The 12,440-nt window shown below is 38.2% G+C and overlaps 1 protein-coding gene across 1 annotated transcript in view; it reads left to right on the top strand.

The window, feature by feature from the left end:
- Nucleotides 1-5,657, top strand: part of draxina (dorsal inhibitory axon guidance protein a) — a 32,333-nt gene extending 26,676 nt beyond the window's left edge. Inside the window, 4 exon segments of the mRNA XM_034082910.2 lie at nucleotides 655-747; nucleotides 1,328-1,417; nucleotides 5,544-5,593; nucleotides 5,595-5,657. Of these exon segments, the coding sequence (XP_033938801.1) occupies nucleotides 655-747; nucleotides 1,328-1,417; nucleotides 5,544-5,593; nucleotides 5,595-5,657 (296 nt within the window).
- The last annotated feature ends 6,783 nt before the right edge of the window (nucleotides 5,658-12,440 follow it).

The raw sequence follows: 12,440 nt of genomic DNA, 5'->3' as shown, positions 1-12,440 counted from the left end.
CCCTGTACCCGAGCCATATTATTACTATTATATGGCTCTGCCCTGTACTACAGCAAAAGTATTCTGCGTCGGGACTTCCTGCAACAACACCACGCCGTTATCAAAGATGTTCTATTGAGAAGATGATCACTACGTGACAAAAGTTTTCAAAACCGTGGCGACTGAAATCAATCTTACTAACTGCTGTCTGTGCAATTTACTCCGCGAGTTGGCAGACTTTATTTTGCTTACTTTAACATCATTTTTCATGGTGGGGCTAAGCCATTTCTTGGTATGGGTGTAGCTTACCCCAGCCATACCCTGGCGCTGCCACTGGTGGCATGTATGGGGCGGGCCATTCTGCACATGCGTTAAATATTTTAACGCAATTAATTCAAAAAATTAATTACCGCCGTTAACGCGATAATTTTGACAGCACTAATTTTTTTGTATTAATTGAAAATGGAAATCAGGTCAATTTGACCCGAACACCACACAAGGGTTAATAAAACTAAGACCAGTCTGTCAGTTGTTTAGATATTTTGATGCAAAAAGAAAACCTCAATGATAACTGAGTGACAGACGAATCAATCTGTTTGTTTGTTTGGGGCTATGTATTGATCAGACCTCCAGCATTCACGATCAAACTTTAATCCATTTACTTTTCTGCTGCAGACAAGAGGCGGAGTAAGAACCTCAGCAGTGGTAATGTGACTGTGGACGCTGACACCATCGAGCCGTGTGATCATCACCTGGACTGTCTGCCAGGTCAGTGTCTGCATCACAGCCAGAGGAGACAGCACAACACAACATTCAAAGTCTCCGCATGACACATGACCACAATAACATCCTGCAAAGAATCAGCACAATACATCAAATCCTACACATCATTTACTAAACTATAACTCTACTTGCAAAATTCGACGTACAGAAATGCTTTATAGAGACATCAGTAAATGTTTCTTCATACCGATCTAAAACAATATAACATCACACCTTAAATCAAACATGGCTAAATCCTGATTGGTCAAAAGATGCAATAAAACTCCACCCTTTTCAAATAATTGAGAAAAAAACACAAAAAAATGAAATTTTTAAAAGTGAAATAACCAAAACATTTCTTATTATTCTATTATTTACTTTTCATGCAGGACATCGTCCCTGATAGTAAGAATCTGATTGAGAAAAAACTGTTTCTAGGATTTGATAAAGTGGTTGAAGAGGAACATGCAAGTGGCTATTACCCATACAACTAACTCTCTCTTTTTCTATATTGTATTTGAATCATGTTCTTGGCAGTGTGTCCAAGTTTGATTGTTGATTACATAATGTGTTTGTTTCTTTAAAGGTTCGTGTTGTGACTTGAGACAACATGAGTGCCAACCTCACAACAGAGGCCTCAACAACAAATGCTACGATGACTGCATGTGTGAGGATGGTGAGTGAGGAACCAGGTCAAAAAGTTATTAATCAGATAAAGTGCTTTTCTGGTTATTACCCGTCCCCTTATGGGATTAGTTTTGTATCATAAAGATAAAGCAACACTTTCTCAGAATAAAGCAAAACTATGAGTTTAAAAGAAGAAAAAAAACTAAGTCAAGCAAAATAAAATACATTTCAAAAATAAAACTATAAGTTGCAAACAAATCATTTGTGTAATCATGTAAACTATAAGTCTTTTTTCTTTGTTTTAACATAGGTTTTTGTTTGCAGTTCTTTTTTCTTCTTTCTCAATGATCAGACTTTTGCTCTCGCTGCAGCTCTCTCGTTTGCGCTCCCTCATTTTTTGTTTGAGATTTTGACACAAACATCCCAGGTGGGCGGGACTTTCAGGGGTGTGTCCCCATTGGCTACTCAGCTTTTGAGTGACAGCCCACTACACCACAGATCATACAGTGCAACTCATATAGCAAACTCCGGAGTCCACTCGGCCACGTTAGTGTCGGTGTCTCCTGGGGAGTTTTCATGAACATATCGGACTTCTCTTATGGATTGCAGTGCATTATACTTGTGATGTGTAGTTAAATAATTTCCCAATTTGGGATTGATAAAGTGTCTGTCTATTTATTTGATAGATTAAAAAAACACATGTATGTATTTTTAAGCTAAAGGTGATACACAATATATCAAATCAAATCAAGTTTTATTTATATAGCACATTTATAAACGATTTTTGGTCGAGCCAAAGTGCTGTACATAAAATAAAAATAGCCTACAGAGACACATATAAACTGTATACTATTATTTTTCAAAGACATGTTACATTTCAAAAGCATATATTGCTATGTTTAGGACAAACAATTAAAGACATTGTTATGGATCTAAAGGTAGCACAAGCTAACTTTCATAGCACAGCTTTACTTCCCACTTAACACAATAAAGAACCAGACGGTATAGCATAAACAACACAAATGATCAATACTTACATATAGGGGTGTAACGGTTCACAGAAGTCACGGTTCGGTTCATACCTCGGTTTGGGGGTCACGGTTCGGTACGGGTTCGGTACAACAAGGAAAAGCAAAAAAAAGTCACAAACGCATATTTTTTTTTGCTGTTATTTTTTTTTAACAGTAGTGCAAGTTTTGGTATGAAAATAAGGAACTCTAACATTTGGAATCATTAACTGTATTACAGTTCAAAACAAACCAAAAACAGTAACACACACACTCAGATGGCCATATTATTTATAATGGCTGATGTCAAACTAAAAGGTTAAATAAGCTGTACAACTAAAAAGAATGTCTTGAAAATGTTAAAATAAATAATAAGAAAGTGTTTCAATCACAATCAATAAAAGGCAATACAGAACTGTATAACATCTCCTGATGTTAAAATATAAAATAAATACAATGATAAATATCAAACAAAATTAAATCTGAACCTTTAGGAGCAATGTCTAACATGTGTCATTAACTTGTGAGTGTGTGAGGCCATTATGCCTAAATAAAGGTACTCAAGCTTTACTCTATTTTCAAGTTGTTCTTCAAAAAGATGAGTTAGTCTACGTTGTCAGCAGTGAGGGCAGATCTGTTGGCGGTAACTGTCACCTGCCGTCGAGAAAACCCTCTCGCTGGGGACTGAGACTGACTCGGATGTGATTGAGCATGTTTGACGTTTTACCACTAGCATACCGCACCGCTGTCGAACAACGCCAACACACCGTCCTCGTCCGATCCACAACTCGCACCCCATCATTGTTGTAGTCCACAGGGAACCCGAAAGGTTCCCACACACCTGATTTAAAAGAAGCAGGTGGGTCTTCTAGCTCCTCTGTGTTGTGTGAACTCGCCATATATACTAACTTTTCTTCTTCATGTATTGTCTTCGTTTTGTTGTGTTTTTTTTCTTGTTCTTCATTTGTTATTTACGGGCGGCTGGCTTTTAGGCACAATACCGCCCCCTGGATTATATATAGTGTAATACTGCCCTGAGTGACAGACTTTTTTCCCACTCGTAAAAAAAGGCGTATTCGCCGTGTGACTGCATGTGCCGAACCGTGACGTCCGAACCGTGAAGGTACGGGACGAATACGGATACCGTTACACCCCTACTTACATATATTTTCACTTGTTGGTTCTTCTGGGGGTCTTCTGTCCACGCTCAGCTAGCTACCGCACTGCAGCTGCCTGCACTGTACAATCGCTGGAGGACTGGGCTGTCACTCAAAAACTGAGTAGCCAATGGGGACACACCCCTGAAAGTCCCGCCCACCTGGGAGGTTTGTGTCAGAATCTCAAACAAAAAATGAGGGAGCGCAAAAGAGAAAGCTGCAGCGAGAGCAAAAGTCTGATCATTGAGAAAGAAGAAACAAGAACTGCAAACAAAAACCTATGTTAAAACAAAGAAAAAAGACTTATAGTTTACATGATTACACAAATGATTTGTTTGCAACTTATAGTTTTATTTTTGAAATGTATTTTCTTTTGCTTGACTCCGTTTTTTTTCTTTTAAACTCATAGTTTTGCTTTATTGTGAGAAAGAGTTGCTTTATCTTTATGATACAAAACTAATCCCATATACCCTTGTGTGTTATGTAGCTTTTTCTGCATGTAAACAGTCTGCAAAGTCACAAACCCTCAAAGTACACCCTATAGCGAATAAAACTCTAACACAGAAAATACCTGTCTATGCTGCCCCAGAACGCCTCGTTGGAGATTTCTATTTTTCTTGCTGGGTACAGTGACGTGACCATACCCAAATGGACCAATCTGTGGAGCTCCTCACACGCACACACTCTCTCAGTGGCAAAACTGTGACGCGCTGGGGGGGGTAGCTAGTGGAGCCTCGCAGCGGCAAAACTGTGGTGCGCTTACACTGTAGGTGCGCCGCGTTTGGGGGTGCAGGGGGGATGCGGGTGCTAGTGGAGCCTCGCAGATGGGGGTGCTGCAGCCCCCTCAGCACCCCCCTTCCCGCGCCTATGGTGCTCAGGCTGAGTATCACGATGTCTCGCTGTCTCGCAGACCCCACGCAGCAACCAGGAAACAACACCAGTAATAGAGCTCACACTGTCCGCTCCTCGCGCAACGTCCCGCCAACACAGCACCCAGACCCCACGCAGCATTGTCATCTGTTTGTCCTTACTGGTGTCATTTTCTGGTTTCTAACAAACGCCATTGTAACATATAATCACTGATGTTCCGCTGTAACGGTGGTGGACTCATCAGAACAGAGTGGGCGAGCTGACCAATCAGAGCACAGTGGGCTCACAGGGAGAGGGGGGCAGGAGCTCCAACAATCCGATGTGATTTTGGAACATTGAACAATCTGAATATATTCTAGTAGTCCTCCAAACAATGGAATTATGAAATGGTCATGACATGGGACCTTTAAGAATCTGTTTGTCAAAAAGCAAAACCTGACATGGTAAAATGGTTCCACTGGACTACAGACCCTTTTCACAGCATTTTCACAGTAGGAAAAAAGCAGATGGGCAATTCGTTTTTAAGGCATCTCATGTTAAATTGGTTGAAACATTCTTTGCAACCCAACAGCAATTATTAAATGAAATGCCTTAAAGAGGCTCTTTTGTGCTTTTTGAGGTCCCCCCTTTCCTGTAGTGTGTTATATAGGTTTGTGTGCACGTAAAAGCTAAAATCCCAAAGTTTCCTCAAGAGGGAGTTTCTCTCCCACACCCCCTGCCTGAAACGCCTCCATTAGACTCCTTTGTTTACTTCCGGAACATGGTGACATCACAACGTAACTCAGGCTTCTATTGGCTAACACTACAAACAGTTGTATGTAATTGGCTAAGGGGCGGGGCAGTTCTTACACATCTCTAAGAAGTTGACCAATCACAACAGAGACGGACAGCAAACCAATCAGAGCAGATTGGGCTCTGGTTTCAGACAGAGGGTGAAAAGCGGTGCTGCAGCACAGGCACTATGAGAAAAATAAAGATCTTTTTGAACATTAAAGCATGTAAACAGGTCACAGTATAAGCAAAAAATAAAAAAATCTACCTGAAAATCTGCAGATTAGGGCCCCTTTAATTTCTGTATTTTACCACGTCCACATTTATCTGTTGAAGATATTTAGCTAACAGATTATTCATCATCTTTCAGGGTTTCGCTGTTATGCTAAATTCCACCGGAAGCGGCGTGTGACTCGAAGAAAAGGGGCGCTGCGTGGTGCCGGAGTCCGTCAGCAGCGACCAGGGTGGCTTCATCACCATCTGAGGAGGAGGAGGAGGAGGAGGAGGAGGAGGAGGAGGAGGAGGAGGAGGAGGAGGAGGAGGAGGAGGAGGAGGAGGAGGAGGAGGAGGAGGAGGAGGAGGAGGATGATGATGATGATGATGATGATGATGAGATGGAGGGAATTGAGGGAGGAAGATCCGTATTTTTTTTTCCCCCATAAACACTCTGACGCAGGAGCTAAGACAACTGCTGAAAGGTGATGGGTCGCTGGTTTTTTAAATTGATTCCACAATATAAATTACAACACTTGGTCATTTTATATAAAAAAACAGGGGACTGGAAAAATATTGCATTTTGGTTGGGCCACATCTTTTATCCAGCAATCTCCCACCTTTAAGCATTTTTTAAGTGTCAGTGTTAGTTATTCTTAGGGCTGTGCAGTATAAATATTGATATTGTCCTACATTTACAAAACAATTATTCATATTGCCCAGCCCTTACTCAAAAATCACTACTTTCTTTTCAAAGATTTGTTTTTCACGATGACACATTTTTGTATTTGTTCAAATCTGGTGGAAAAGTTCAACTCGGCTGGAACACACCACTGAGTGAAATCTGTCAACATCTCATAGTGTATGCGTGGATATTCACATCACATAATATTTGATGAGTTCTTCTCCTGCGGCTGCTTATCTCTGTCCTTCTGATCTGAGTCAAACAATGTTTACAAATCCTTTTTTATTATTACATTTCTGTGCTCGGAGTCCTAAACAGATGGCTTTTATTACTTCAGGATGATTCAAATTCAGTCAAGTAAGCTGTCACTCAAACTAATAATGCTTGAATCACCGTTTGGGTTTCTGTGTGAACTCTCTGCGACATTTGGTTTCTTTCTTGTCTCACATGCTGAAAATTATTTGCAAACGCTATTTGAACCCAGTCTGCTGTCCTGTTTTGTAAATAACAAAGTGTTTGAATAACTTTTTTTGTTAACTTGATACCACTTCTCTTCAAATGTACGTAACGGTAGAACGATAAACAAAGACCCTGGTTTGACCTTCCTTTTACATGTCTTAATATATGTTTTATTTATACTGTACTTAAACACATGTTTGTCCAGATGTTGTGTTTGTCTTTTTTGGTTTTCATGATTAAACAATTACTAGGATAAACATTTTGTGGTGTAAACTTTGTTTTATTTGCACCATTGACTTTCATCTTTATCAAGCACTCACATGTATTGCTAATGTCTTTGCCTTTGTGCTAAAAGCTATTTTAGGTTTTAAAAACTGTTACTTTCAGAGCTTTGTGTCAGAAGACTCCAAATGAAATATGTTTAATAGTTTTAACAAAACAAATGGCATGTATAAACAAATGTCACTATTAAAATACACAGTCATATTCACTTACACTTTACATAATGCATGTTTTTAGATTCTCGAATACCGTTTAAGTCAAGATCTTGCGAAATTACAAATCAATCAATGTGAAATACACAATTAACAGGGGAAGTCCAGCATTTGAAAATTAAAGTATAGTAGCACAATAAGCAAAATGTCCTTTAAATTCTCATTTGTATATACTGTAGGTAAAAGTGTTCTGCAGAAAAATGTCTGTTCCAGATATTTTTTATAAAACGTTGTGGGATTATTAATAATGATGCTTCATGTGGAGAAGCATTTCACTGCTGCAGCAGCTCAAGAGAAACTGGTTTGAACTACTCAAGTGGTTCCAAACCGCGGGTCAGGACTCTCTAAAGGTCACAGGATGAATCAGGGAGGTCCTGAGTTTAATAATGAGGAAGGAAAAAACAAATACATGTTTTGCTATTTTTCAGTTGTTCTGACTTTTATCTAATCTTAGCTTTAGTTGTGAAATATTCGATCATGTTACCATTTAGGCTTGAAACTATTTTAAATAATAAATATAAATAATAACACATAACATATGCTAAGATATGAACATGTGCAGCAAGAAGACACATATGTATAGTCCAGAACTAATTATTATAAATATGAATAAACTAAAAGTAAGATAAATATGTGTAAGACATCATAGTTTGAATACATTATGGGCTGACATTTTAAATGCTCATATTAAGTGAAATTATCTCAACATGTACTTAAGTACAGCACTGGAATGTAATCAGTTACTCTTAATCGGAAGGTTATAGCTATCAGGATTTTAGTAAATGTATCATTTCCTTTGAAAAATGTTCTTTGAAATACTTCAGATCAATATAAAACAGGATAAATGTGTCAAATAACCCAGACACATTTTCTTGAAAATGAGGATTTTCCAGTCACTTCAGTCTCCATGTGATAAAGTGAATGCAGCAATCTTTGAAGATTCTCATTATCTCCACACTTCTGTGTCAAAACCTTTTAACGGGAAGCTTACGACACATTAGAGCAAGTGCAAGCAATAACACTCAGCGTGATGCCAACTCACAAGCTCTGTGAGAATCTATCAATATTTGATTATACGAAGAAAGTAACACTCGTATTTCTTTTCTAACCACCAGCTCTGTCGTGCTGTGATTGTGCCATCCTGATTTACAGCTACAGAATAAAAGCAGTGCTGATGTCTTTTTAATAGTTACCTCCGACAGAGCCAAGAGCCAGACAAGTGATGAATTACACACAGCCACATCCTGAAAGAGCTGCAGCACTCTGACCTGAGGAGCTCTTGGAGTGATCGTTATCTTAACTTTCTATACCAGAAGATCACAGGAACAAGAATAACAACATTATTGTTCCACATTGAAACAAGACAAAACAAAAAGCCACAACAATGCTAAAAATAAATAATTAAATGCAAAAGATAACTGACATGATAACTGTGTCTCTACAATAAAAGGCACTGATTGGCCCAAATAATACACATAAAGGTAAATATAACAAATGATTTACAATTATAAAAAATATACATACAAAATACTTAAGTAAAAGAAATAAAACATTTTTTAAAGAAGTAATAATATATATATATAAAATAAATTATAAAACGGACAAGTCAAATCAAGCAATCTGATTGGTTCTTAGCCGTGATATACTGAGCGTATACCACGGGTAGAATTGTAGTTACTTTTCACAACAAGTCAGTATCCCTCCGCGTCTGATAAAAACTGTATACAGTTGGGCTGAAAAGCAAACTGCACGCTTCACGTCGGGCCGAACCACGCCCCTTAGCTGTGATATACTGAGCATATACCACGGCCTGTCGTGAGCTATTGCTTAAATAATTAATACAAATAATGGTTACTTTCCATGTTCAATGCTCAAGGCATGTTCCCAAATTAATCATAATTAAAAAGGCCTTTTTTTTCTTTTCCACTGGCCTGAACGAGTCCGATTTTTCGTAAAAGAAACAAAGCTATCAGACACAAGTACTGGCAAAAATAAATAAAAATAGGACTCAAGAGCACAACCAGGCAAAAATATCTTTAGTCAAGCATTTAATCCAAAAGGTAAAAATAAAACAAGCAATGATCAAAAAATGTACTGACTGGAAGCAACGAAAAACAACCAACTAGGTTGGTCCAAATGCTAAGCAGCTAGAACAATAGCTTACGTCAGGAGAGAAAAATGGAGCACCTTCTGCTATACAGTCCAGACGAACTGGCACTGACCAAGGAAACAGCACAGACTAAATACACAGGTGAGGAGTGATCATTAGGGACAGCTGAGGCTCATTGAGACCAGGCAGGTGATTAACAGGGAGCGAAAATACACAGGTGAGGGAGTGAGGCGATCAGCCAGGGCCAGGATGTGACAAAAGCTATGAGATGCTCATCATGGATATCAACAATTTACATAAGAGTAAACAAAGTAAAAAAAGATTTTCCTTTTTTACAGAGACAATAAAACAGACTATAAACCGTTTGATGAGCTGTGATGAAAATAGATGCAAATGTATTTTGAAAAATAATACTCACAGCAGGTTAGGATGTCAAATTAATCAATAATTCTCATTTTAATCCAATAATTGCATTTTCCCTAATGATAAAAGAAATTCCACCTGAAAATAACAAGTCCCACATGTGTCACTCTGCAATCTCATTTCCACACACAAATGCATGCAAACAGCATGTTGGGACTGCTAAATCTGGCTCTGAAGTGTTTGAAAGCACAACAACTTTAATAAGAGGGAGGGAGGGGTCAGAGGTCATCAGGAGGTCAGGGTTCACGCTGGTAAATGAGAGCACAGGGGCCATCTGCTGAGCCGGGAACAATGAATCATCTCCTCTAAGGTAGGAGATGGGCGAAAGGAGTGAGTCAGACTTCAAAAATAATCAGCACACATTAGCATTTTAAAGATTTGGTTGCTGCCCTTGGTCATCTTGAGTTTAAGGGTCAAATGAAAATCCAGAGACTCATGACATTTCAGACGAGGAGGTCAGACTCTGACCTCCTTGTCTGACCATCAGAGGGAAAGTTCTGTGGCAGAACCCAGAAGAGAGAAATATTGTAGATTTGGAAAAGTGAAAGATGAAGAGACAAAAGTGAAAAGGAGAATGTTTATCGTATTATCTTTTATTCATGGGTGCATAAACAATAGCGTGCAACTTTATTCTTGACCTTGGAGATAACTCAAGGTACACTTTTTCGAGTTCAATCAGGAGAGACTTCATTTTGTTTAAATAACATTTATTGACACATGCCATATGATAAATATTAAGTCTTGGCGATTAGACAATCTAAAGGGTAAAATGCAGCCGTGAGCATATAGGGAACCCCCCGGGGTCTAGACACTGGTGATGATGCTGAAGATCTGGATTTGATGAGGAGATGGGATGAAGAGGAGGTCTGATGATGACTTTGGATTAACTCTCCTGGAACTGGATGTGATGAAAGGAGGTGGATGGGAAGGAGGCGGGCGGCAGCACCTGGAATCACAGCTGACTGCAGGAGAGAGGAGAACCATTTTAAAGTTTGGCTACAGCACAGTGATTGGCTACTGGAGAATGAGGTGAAATGTAATAGGTTAAAGAGAACGTCCGTGATGAGCTGATTATATGCAGCTGTGGAGTGAATGTATATATATATATATATATATATAATATATATACCATCGTCTTCCTGAAAGAACTTGTGCTGAGCTTCATTGCATTTAAACCCGATTTAAACACATCGCAAGTGGATGGATTTGCTTGCTATTATCTTACATAATGCTGGAACTTTAATTGATTAATAACAGTTGGGAACAGATAAGAGACTATGATTTAGAGGTGAGGAGAAGATGGAGGAATATTATATTTCTAAAGCACTAAATGAGTTTTCGTATTAAGTATTAAGTGCGCTTTGAAAGGAGACGGAACAATGCAATAAGTGAAGGGATTATCCAATATGGCACCATAAAACTCACAATGTGATATATGACTACAATTTTGGTGTTTTTTGCTTTCTTTTGATATGTTGGTAATAATATGTCAGTAATGTGTTTTTTGCTAACTTCTTTATTGGGACGTTGCTGTATATCCATCCTTTAGCATTTTTGAAATTGAAATTACGCCTTATTATTTCATTTGCATCTAATCACATTTTATCTTCCTTCTTCTGCAGTTGTAAGTGAAAGCAAGAAACTGACTGTTATTTTTTTTTAACAAATCACAGAAGGTCAATCAAAATCAATGGAGCATATCCTCTGGGGATAATGAATCCATACTAAATTTCACGGTAAACTGAACAGTAGATACAGAAAATGTTCATGGAACAAAGCGTTTGAAGGATGAATGGTAAAAATCAAATAACTTTTCTAAATGTCACAAGCTGCTAGGACTGCAGTCTGGAAATGGCTTCCTCAACATTTATTGGATCGATTGTATGTGTTATCAACATCTTTACTAGCCCTGACCTAAACAAACCTTATTTTTCTGTAGACTTGACCGCTGGTTTTAAAAATATATATATTTCTGGTTATTTATTTATTTTTTGGTTACAGCTTAATTCATTAATCTTTCATTTCACATTTGTTTTAATTACAACTTTACCAGCATCACCTGATATTGCAGGTAATTGTAGGATAAGGGTTATATTTATTGAGTGTAATGGAACAGAACACAAAAGCAAAACAAATAAACTACTGGATGGATTGTCATGACATTTTGTCCTGTTCCCCAGAGGAGGAATCCTTTTGACTTTGGTGATCCATTGAAAGAGAAGTTGTGACATTTGGAGAAGAGTTGTTGATATTTAAAATAAACGCACAAACAAATACCCCCTGCAGGATTTACCTTACCTTTGGCTCCCTTTTCTCTTTTTACATATTGTCCTCCATTAACAGAGCCAGGGCTATGTATAAACACTGGATTTCAATCAGTGTGAACACAGAACGGAGAGATAGTGGACTGTGGACCGTGAGGAGATTCTCACTGAATTTGAAGTGCCTTGGATTAGAATTTCAGACTCCTCCTTTAAGTTATAATGTTAGTATCATGTCTAATACACAACTTTATGCAGGGTTGCCATCTTTGGGTACCTGGCTGGAGTGAGATTTTGATATCATGGGTTTAATTACACATATATGCGCATAAAATGACTGCTATCGTGTCAGCAGCGGGACCTTAGCATATATACAGGATATATATACAATATATACAAATACACAATATTGGACACAGACTATAAATGACACACAGTTTCATTCACTAATGAAAGTCAAACACATGTTTGTTTCCACTGTTTTATTGTGTGCCTGTCGCGATAAGCAATTCATTGACTTATCGTACGATAAATAAAAATGAACTTGATAAATTGCCATTTACATGAGGATGTGACTAGCAGTTTGAAAGGATGTACTTGAATTATTATTATATATTATCAT

This window comes from Pseudochaenichthys georgianus, chromosome 5 (assembly GCF_902827115.2).
Source record: "Pseudochaenichthys georgianus chromosome 5, fPseGeo1.2, whole genome shotgun sequence".
Taxonomy (NCBI): domain Eukaryota; kingdom Metazoa; phylum Chordata; class Actinopteri; order Perciformes; family Channichthyidae; genus Pseudochaenichthys; species Pseudochaenichthys georgianus.
Note: the sequence above shows the minus strand (reverse complement) of the source record. Positions and strands in the feature narration are given on the sequence as shown.